A 9,562-nucleotide genomic window follows, 5' to 3' on the forward strand; every position below is an offset into this window, starting at 1 on the left:
GTGGTCCTGGCCCCAGAGGGCAGCCTAGTCAACAAAGGCCGGAAGGTCTGGACTCCAGCAGGCTCCGATTTGGCCTCCCAGCAGGGCTGCCCGGCCCAGACGCTACCGGTGGTGGCGGTGGCTGAGTAAGGGCAGCTGCTGCTTCCTGCCCCTCACCTGATCCAGCAGGGGAACGGCAAGCGCAAGATGGCTGCAGACAGACTCTGGCAGAACGGAGTCCTTACATGCCCTGGGAATCTGATTCGCACCCAGGCCCTTCCCTAAACCCAGCAAACCATGCAGGAAACTCTCCAGCCCTTCAAACTGGACACGTGGAGGTTATTCCCAGGCAGGGTCCCAGGCAGCCCACGGCCCACAGCCCTATTCCCAGCCAACAGCCTTTCTCAGGCAGGCAACCTTGTGCCCCTTTCCTGCCCCCCACCCAAATTTTGTGGTTCCATTTGACAATTTGATGGCCACCAGCCCCCCCACTCCAGTCCCAAATCCACATCAGACCCACATTTGGATGTGTAAAAGAATTTAATTCCTACAAGGAGGATTGTCCAGAGCAGCAGAGGGACGGCGGCCAGGCCCCCTCCCATCTCCATACACCCGCCGTTCCCGAGTGGGGGTGCGTGGAGCGCTTTTGAGGCACATAGAGAAGAGGCAAGAGCCACACCCCAGGCTCTCCCCCAATTCACAAAAACATTCCAGATACTCAGCAGGGACCCCCACCTGAAGCTGAAAGAAGGGGGGGAGTGTAAGCCCCCCTCCACAAACTGCTTCTGAGAAAAAGGGAAAGGATCCCTTTGGAAAATTGGGGGGCGGGAATCTGGCAGTTTCTTCTCCTACTGAGCAGATGTAGAGTTCTAGGGGGTCTCCAGGACCTACCACAACTCCCCCTCCCCACTAGGAGAAAGCAGACAACTGCTGAGGCACCCCATTGCTTGCCAAGACCGCTAACTGAAGAGCAGATGCCAAGGTGAACAAAGCCCATCTGCCTTATGCCTCTCTCTGAAGAGTGGGGCGAAGGGCCCCCAAAGGCCATCAGACCCAGGAGAGACCCTCTTCCCTGGCCAGGCAGCAGATCCACAGCCAGCCAAGAACCCTTTTCCACCCCAGCTAAGATGCAGGCCTGAAAGCAGTCGGTTTGGGGCTCCCCCACTGCGCCCTCTCTTCCCAGGAGCCTGGCAGGCCCCCCGACGGCCTCGGTCGTGCCCTGGGTCCAAAGCCTTCAGGCTCCTGCAGCAGCCACGGACTCGGCCATCTTCCCTTCTTCCGCCAGGGTCACTGCAACACACAGGCATCTCCCGCGTCCTCAGCTGCTTTGGGGGCCTGGGGGTTCTCCTCTTCACCCAGATGGGGGGCATCTCCTGCCAGCGTCCCCCGCAGCTCCATCAGCAAGTCCCGGCTCTCGCTGGGGGGCAAATTGCTCAGGAAGTACTGGGGGGCCAGCTCAGCCACACTAGAGGCAAGGAAAATGTGCAGCCGGCTAAGCACTGGTGCATGGCCAGAGTGCCCAAAGCCCGGCCAGGCTCTGCCCCTTGGGCAGGGAGAGAGCACAGGGAATGCGCATGCACGCGCACACGCTGGGCCCCAGGGGAAGCTTACAATTCTGGCGGGATCTCAGAGACAATCCTCAGGCAGTTGTCCTGGGAGATGGTGAATTCGTGGTAGAGCACCCAGGAGGGGGGCCGTGGGGCTGGGCGGCGCAGTCGGTAGCAGCAGCTGGGGGGCAGCTGGGCCAAATGCTTGTGGGTCAGCAGCAGATAGTTGCCTGAGCCGTCAATGTCCCGGGCGACCTGCACACAGGGGGGGGGCAGCTCTCTTACCCGAGCTAGGGGGCACCTCCAACCGAGAGGCCGTGGCACGGGGCCTCCGTTGGACTGGCCAGCGGCCGGCTGTCTTCTCTGGGATCACAGCCCTGGCCACACCTTGGCTCTCAGCCTGCTGCTGTGCCTGGCAAGCATCCGCACCCGATCCTCCCTCTGCAGGGACCGGCTCCTGCTTCAGGATCCCCATGCGCTTGCCGGCCATTGCAGCCGTACTCTGCCATCAGCCTGGGGCGGGGAGGGCTCTACCTTGAGGAAGAAGCCAGTGAGGAGGGCTCGCTTCAGCTGCAGGATGTTGCTGTCGGTGCCAAAGGCCGGCGGGGAGACCGGCAGCTCAATACGTTGCATCACGTCCAAGAGCTCTGTCCGCACTGCTCCGGCCAGCTGCAGGGCTGCCTCACTGACCGCGTGTTTCCGGCACCAGCTTTCTGGGTCGCTCTCTAAAGGAAAGGGAGGGGGTGTGGGCAGTGCCGACCATTGGCCTCTGCCCGCTCGGAGCCTCTGCCTGGCACTCACGCTGGTGGAATGCGTTGAAGACGTTGATGAGGGTGAAGTGGTCCCCGGCTGGGTGGAGCAGGGCCTGCTGCCGTGCTACCACCGCGTCCTCCCAGCGTGCCGCCGGGGTCTGGAAACAAGGCCACGCTGCAGGGAGGAAGGGCAGCGGAGCTCAGGGGAGCCTGGGAGAGAGGCGGGATGGGGCCTCCCCCAGGGCTGTGCAGTGAGGGTCTCGCCTCAGAGGCACCCAGGCCCGTACCGGTCAGCATGGCGGCCAAGGTCAGCATCTCCTCCACGCAGTCAAACTCGCAGGAGGCCAGGAGGGCCTTGGCCAGCTGGGGATCCAAAGGGAACTCCGACATAATGATGCCCACCTCGGAGAGGTTCCCGTCGTCATCCAGGGCGGCCAGGTAATCCAGGTCCTCCAGTGCCTGCATCAGAGACTCAGGGGCTGGCGGGGGGTGGGGGAAGACAGGTGCCATCAACACACACACCCAATCAACAAGTACAAAGCCATACACACAACAGATGACATCATAGAAATCACACAGAATAGCCCAAAGCACACTCTGCAGAGAGAGGCTCCCAAAGGCTGGGGGCTCCGGCACAAGTCCGAAAGCTCGGAAGACGAAATATCCGGTCCCGGTGACTAACCCAGGTCAGATCCTGCAACATTTTCCTGGGACACGTAGATCCGCCTTCATTTGAAGGAGAAAGGTCCGCCAAATGGCTGCTGCTGGCCTGGCAGGGACAGCCCCCATCCCCCCAAACCTTGTCCACACCTGGCCTGTCGAGAAAGTCACACTGGCCCACATCTGCAATGTCCAGCCTCTTGAGCAGCAGGATGGGGCGGCGAAGGTCAGCCTCCATGAGGTGAGTGGGGGAGACGGCCGGCAGCCTCTGCTCGTAGCAGGCCTCTGAATAGAGGCGCAAGCAGGTCCCTGTGGGGCAGGGAAGTGACTTGAGAAGGGTCTGGGAAGCGCCCTCAGGCCTCTGCCAGAGTAGCCAACACCCACGCCAAGGCGCTTACCTGGGGGAGCACCAGCAGCCCTGAGCCGCCGGGCTTCTGCCTGCCTCTGGCTGATGGGGCGCAACTCCTGTGATGCAGCCCGGATCTGGGGGCTGTAGACCTGTCCAGGAGAGAGCAGGCAGAGGCCGCTGGGCAAGAGGGAGGGAGGGAGGGAGGGAGGGAGATTGTGTGTGTGTGTGGGTTATCTTCTTTCTCACCTACAGCTGCAGAGTCCAAGTGGGAGGTGGGGGCCAAGGGCAGCTGCCCCTTGTGGGCTACTGGGAAAGGGCTGCTGGAGGAACCATGGAATCAGGGAGGCACACCCAGGGCTTGCTGGCCTTCATTTCTTGCCCCACCCAAAGGGGAAAGGAAGGCTCCACTTTGATGGCCTGGATGAACACCCCTGAAATCTCCCATGCAGACAAAATGGGAGGATCTGAGGTGCAGGAATGCTGTGTGCGTGCGTGCGTGTGCCTCTGGGTGTACTTGCACAGGCTCCTTTGCCGGCTGCTCTGCTGGCTCCGTCTTCCACACGGAGGCTGCCATGTCATCCAGGGGTGCCTCAGCTCTACCAATGGGCTCAGTGGCCCCTTCAGGGCTAATGGACAGCAGCTCCCAGCCAGCCTTGGCCAGGCTCAGAGCCCTGCAAGGCTCACTGGGTCTTGGCCTTTGGGCCAGCGGGCAGGAGCGCCACCCCACAGAAGACCCTCGTCTCTCTCTCCCCTGCTCACGAGACTCACGTTGCGCAGCTCCATCCCCGTGTCAATGATGTGCCTGACGCTGCCCACAGAGAAGGCTGCGTCTGCTAGCCAGTGGGTGACAATGACTCGGCGCGCCCGGTCACCCAGGCTGTCCTCATACAACTTCTGGCTGTCCCTCCCCACAGCCGCATGCAGAGGCAGCACCATCAGGGCTCCCAGGCTGGCCTCTAAAGTCGCAGCCTCTGCTCGGAGGGCCTCGCAACACTCTTTGATCTCCTGGAGGAAGGGACACAAAAATACTCCTTTCCTCCCTGAAGAGAACCAGCAGCCCCGCCCCAGGAAGGATGCTCACAGGCAGGACACGGCTGGTTCTTCAACTGACCACAGTTCCTTTCGTTCTATTTAGCACGTAGCCCATCTGCCTCTCCAGCTCCCTCAAAGGCTGCCTCGGTGTCCTCCCTTGCAAAGTGCCAAGAAAGCCCTCTAAATTCCACCCAAGGGCCCTAAGCTTCCTGCCAGGCTGCTCTAGAGAGCAGTTTCTGCACCATGCCAGCCTGTGCCCAAAGTCCCACCTGTTCACTGGCCAAGAAGATCATCACGTCGCCAGCTTCCTTTTGCTGATGAAGCTCCAATGCTGCTTGGCAGGCAGCAGGTACGTGGCCCCCTGGGAGGAGTTCTCTGTAGGTCAAGCGTGGGGCCGGGCCAAGCCCCGGCACCCGCACCATGGGGGCATCCTGGCAGACGTGGCGCAGCTGCTCCTCCAGGAGAGGCTCAGTGACCACCACCAGGCGCAGCTCTGGGCGTTGGTGTTGCACGTCCTTTAGCAGTCCCAGCAGCAGCTCCGTGGCCACGGTGCGCTCCTGAGCCTCGTCCAGCACCACCACCCCATACTGCCGTAGAAGGGGATCCGAGGTCATCTCTTGCAACAGGACTTCGTCCAAGCAAAACCTGCAAGACAGGAGTTGGGCCTGGGGAACAAGAGGCCGAAACAGGGCTCTTCGGCTGGGAGATTCCTTTGCGTCTCATTTGGGCTCTCTGCTAAGGTTCAGAAGCCCCAAAGGCCCCCGTCTGTACGATCTGCCCCCAGAGATTCCAACAGAAGAGGGCCACACAGTTGCTCCCCCACCAGCCAAGAGCCAGAGGAACCACCTGCCTGAATGCCCCATAGAAAGAGAGAGCTGGGGAAAATGGAGGCCTGCTCAGCCAGACCGGGTCCCCATAGCCCCTTCTGAAAAAGTGGGGCGCCTTCACCAAAGCAAAGGTCTCCTTTGATAGACTGAAGTTTTGGGGCTTCTCCTTACGATGATCTCTTAGTTGGGGGGCTTGTCGGTCTGGCAACTGGTGCTGGAGAAGCCCCAGTGGCTTTCTTGGAAGCATTTTCAGAAGTGCTTGCCTGGACCTCATCCTTCCCAGGGCTGAGCGGAAGAGACTGCCTCCAGGTCACCCAGCTGGCTTAGTGCCGAGGGTCTGCCTTGGGGTCTCTCGGTTTCTAAACTGCTGCCAGTTCCCAGTCAGGGGTTAGTATGCTTGTTTCTGCATTTTTTTTCTTTCTCTGGTGGTAATAATGTTAATAACAGCAGTAAAGCTTTTCCTTTAAACCAAGGCTGGTTTATCTGTCTCCATCCCTTTTTAATCAATAGCATCAGACAGAGAAGCAGAAGCGCCCCAAAGGGTGCGGGGAGAGAGACTTCCATCTCAAAGCCACTGCAGCAGGATGGCCCAAAGGCTTCCCACCAGGTGATGGAAGTCCCGGGCAGCTCCTCATCCTGTCTGGAAGCCCAGTGCCAGGGGTAGCATATCAAACCTCTGATGGAGCAGATGAGGACAGCAGCTTTGCCAGCCTGGCTTGCTGGCCCAGATGCCCCTCTTACTCCAAACAGAGTGTTTTTCCAGCACAAGCAACGTCGGTCAAGACAAATGAAGCCCCAACATGGAAATGGCTCCCAGGCGAAGGGGTCCCACTGACCTGAGCAGGGTCTCTGGAACGCAGCAGTCCTCATAGGGCACACAGTAGCCCACCTCGTGGCCCACGTTGAGGTCCATCTCATCTGCCACACGCAACGCCAGGCTGAGGGCTGCCAAACTATGAGGCTGGGTGCAGACCACTCGGCCATGGGCAAACTGCACCGAGAGGGCTTGCTCTGCGCACCACTGGGGCACCTGGAAGAGAGGATGGGCCAGTGCACAAGCTCTGCCCCCTCCCCCAGCTGATCAGGTCCAGCCCCAGCCCCAACCAGCAGGTCCTGCATTTTGAACTGTCAACGCTCTCTGCTCAGGGGTCCCTCCTCAGCTCAGCCTCCCCCAACTCTCCAGGAAAGGCGGCTGAGAAGCTGCACAGGCCAGCTTCAAACTCCACCTGCCCTCCCGCCTCCAGGCTCCTCCAAGGCTCTCCTCTTACCCAACTGCGAGGCTCGAAGGGCCCGGCGCGCAACTCCACACCCCGAGCCCGGGAAGCCCGCGGCGATGGGCCGCCGTGAGCCTCGAGCCACGTCACCCGGCTACCCTGCAAACCGCTGGGCACGGGCCGGGCCAGGGCTTGGCCGGCAAGGCTGCTCGGAGATCAGCGACCCCGTTTTCGCTCCGGTCTCCGCTCGCCTCGCCCCGCCAAGGAAGGTAAAGGCCCCGCCCGGGCAAAGTCCCGTCTCCGCGGCTCTCTCGCTGAGGCTCCGACCCGTCCGACGGGGAAGCGCCGCCCGCAGGGCCCCCGGCGGCCACGCTCACCTGCGTGCTCTTGCCAGTGCCCGGCTCGCCCGAGACCAGGACGAGGCCGGCGCTGCTCTCCAGCTGCTCCAGGAAGGAGAAGCGGGCGGCCCAGATGGGGAGGCGTCGGCGCCGGCCCAGCAGCTCATAGTACCGGGAGGAGAAGGGCAGCCCGTCGAAAGGGTTCACCTCCAGGTCGCCGCCGCCCGCCTCTTCCTCCGCCTCGTCCCGCAGCGGCGGCGCCGCGCTTGGCTCGGCCGCCGCGGCCATGGTAGCGCGGGCGGGGCCTGGCTCCGGGAATCCGCGCGGGGGCCGCGGGGCGGCGGACCGCTGCTGCTGGAGGCCGGGGCCGGCCCAGCCCGCTTCCCCAGCCCGCGCAGCGGCGCCTTCCTCCGCCGCCGCCTCCCCTCCTCGCCCGCTCGCGGCAGGCCCCGACGCGCTCGCCCGGGCTGGGCCGTCGCTACCTGCCGCGTCGGCGGGCTCGGGCGGGGGGGCTCTCGCGCAGCGTCGCCTCGCGCCTCGGGAAAGCTGCGGAGGCGGGCGGGGCCTCGGGCGTCCCGCCCCTTCCGCGTCACGCATACCTGGCGAGGGGGGGTGGTCGCCGAAGCCCCGCCCCTTCGGGATTCCTCTCCCGGATCCGGGCGGGCGGGAGTCCGGGCGGGCGGGCGGCCAACTGTGGAAACGGGCTCCGGAGGTAGAATCGCTTCCGCAGCCTGGCCTCGGGGGGCAGCGAACTCGGAGCTGCCCGCACCTGCCCCGCCGGGAAACAGGCGGTGGATTCGCCAAAGCGAGCCGGAAGAAAGGTTTAGCTTTGCGGGGCGGTCGCTTTTGCAAAGCTCCGTCCCGGGCAGGAATGGCGGAGGATGGACGCTCTTTATCGTGGGGCCTCGAATGAACACGCCGAGTGCATGAAAGGGAGGCGAATCTGGGATGCTCTAGACCAGGGCTGCCCAAATCCCGGTCTGTGGCTTGGCAGAAAGCGGTCCGCGCAAATAAGCGAAGCTCCGTCTGTGGGATGCAGTCAGAATGCGAAACCACGGGAAAACCTCTCTCCTCAGACCCGGTCCCGGTGTCGAAAAGGTTGGGGGCCACTGCTCTAGACTTCCTTTTGGCAAGTGTGGAGGGAGGGGCAGGAAAGCCTGCAGGCTGGCTGGTTTGCAGCTGGTGATGGGGAAGGACCCTCCCCCATTTATTTATTTATTTATTTATTTATTTATTTATTTATTTATTTATTTATTTATTTATTATATTTGGGATCGCACCCTTTGCTTCCTAAAGCCGAGAGGGACCGAATGGTTCTTCTGCAGCTCATCCCCTTCTTATAAAAGGGACTCACAAGATGCAAGCACCTCAGGAGAACCAGGCTGGGCTTAGTGGGAAGACGGGCGCCCTGCCCTCTCCATCCCGGAAACAGTTCTGACCTTCTGAACCCAGAACTCTCCAGGGCCCCTCAGTTGGCAGGCTGGTCTCCGAGGAGGGGAGACAAGATCCTTTTCTGTGGTCATTGTAAAGCCTGGCCCTCTTGGTCCAGAACTAGAAGCTCCAGGCCCAGGAGGCAGATGCTGGCTGACCAGCTCCCAGGTTCCCACATGGGCATAGCCTGAATTACAGGGGCAAATTTGAAGTTATTCCCCCCCACACACAGACAATTGGTTATAGATTAATCACTGCAGACACCTACAGGTTAATCACATGCAGCCCCCCTCCAGTTCCAGCAGAAGCAAAGAAGTCTGGCTGCAGGTGACTCTCCTTCCTGCATTTGACTGACCAAATCAACTCAAGCATCAGTTAAAACCGTCTGGAGAAAAGAGCCAAAGTTCAGCTTTAGCGGTGCGAGGCTGAATGGAGAGGGAAGAGGGCAGGATGGTGAGGCTGTTGTGCCTTCCTATCGGACATGGGACCTCTGCTCTTCCCAAGATGTTGTGGTGAGGGAGCCAGGAAGCAGAGGAATGGCCCTGCCTAGAGTACCAAACACCTCCAACTGCTGCAGCCTGTGGCACTCACCTGCTTCTTTTGCACTTTGCAAGAGGACACCCCCCACCCCCCACTGCAAGGGTTGTCTCTCCTTTCAGCCCCAGAGCCTCCCCAGGCCTGCTTGCTTTCCGGGCCAGAGGAAGAGCCGTGTCGCAACAAGTTACATCCTGTTTGATGCTTGGAACTTGCCTTTCCCTCGGAGTGGTGGGGGAGCCCTCTTGAAAGGGGAAGAGCTTGCCTGAGGTCTGATGACAACCAGTTGTCATCTCCCCCAGTGAGGGACTGATTTGGCTGGGTAACACCATCCCTAGGTAGAGCCGGTTGAAAAGTTGCACCCGGTGGATCCAGAGCAAGCTGGAGGGAAAGTTGCCATGGGAAACTGCAGGACCTGAGCTGCTCAAGGCATTTTTCAATGATTCTGTTGAGATTAGCAGACACACCTGCCCAATTCTGTGGGTGACTCGGAGGGAGAGGAGAGGAAAGAGGAGGAGTATCGAGATTCTGGAAGCCAGCAGTGGGCCAAAGCCAGCAAGAGGAACGTTAAAAGAGACAAAGATAAACCCTACATTTCAGCAGACGGAATTCCCCGGCTGGTGGGGAGGAAGCACACCGGACAGCAGCAAGAGACGCATGTGGAGGGTGCAAACATAACAGCTTGCTGCAGCTGCAACACGGGAACAAGAAGACCAGTCCTTTGCTGCCTAACCCAAGATCGGCACCTGTTCTGTGCTGCTCAGGCCGCAGCTGGTTCTTGGTAATGCATTTTGGGAAGAGCGGCTGAACAGTGTCTGGACCATCTTCACCAGACAGGGTCCCCACCTCTTCCACCAGAGCAGCTTTCCTTTCCTGCCAAAAGCTCCTGGGATGAAGCG

At 60.9% G+C, this 9,562-nt stretch overlaps 1 protein-coding gene across 2 annotated transcripts; it reads right to left on the reverse strand.

The window, feature by feature from the left end:
- Window positions 1–500: 500 nt before the first annotated feature.
- On the reverse strand, window positions 501–7,222 carry DQX1 (DEAQ-box RNA dependent ATPase 1). Of its 2 annotated transcripts, XM_083367472.1 has the most exons (11): window positions 6,738–7,222; window positions 5,983–6,176; window positions 4,589–4,964; window positions 4,056–4,292; window positions 3,337–3,436; window positions 3,089–3,247; window positions 2,566–2,757; window positions 2,328–2,453; window positions 2,061–2,251; window positions 1,591–1,781; window positions 501–1,444 (listed from the first exon to the last, which is right to left on the reverse strand). In XM_083367472.1, exons 1-11 carry the CDS (start codon window positions 6,984–6,986, stop codon window positions 1,267–1,269), a joined length of 2,193 nt encoding a protein of 730 aa, XP_083223598.1. In that variant the 5' UTR covers window positions 6,987–7,222; the 3' UTR covers window positions 501–1,266. The 2 variants fall into 2 exon arrangements, with proteins under 2 accessions (XP_083223598.1, XP_083223599.1); XM_083367473.1 differs by lacking the exon at window positions 2,328–2,453.
- Between the last annotated feature and the right edge of the window lie 2,340 nt (window positions 7,223–9,562).

Source organism: Vipera ursinii (assembly GCF_947247035.1).
Source record: "Vipera ursinii genome assembly, chromosome: 7".
NCBI lineage: Eukaryota > Metazoa > Chordata > Lepidosauria > Squamata > Viperidae > Vipera > Vipera ursinii.

Bases quoted from the DNA above. Each gene is read 5' to 3' on its own strand.
- DQX1 (XM_083367472.1), bottom strand. From the start codon at position 6,986: ATGGCCGCGGCGGCCGAGCCAAGCGCGGCGCCGCCGCTGCGGGACGAG. The intron at 3,437-4,055 runs GTGAGTCTCGTG...TCTCCTGGACAG, and splicing joins CGGGGATGGAGCTGCGCAAC to GTCTACAGCCCCCAGATCCG. The intron at 1,782-2,060 runs GTAGAGCCCTCC...CCCTGTGTGCAG, and splicing joins TCACTGGCTTCTTCCTCAAG to GTCGCCCGGGACATTGACGG.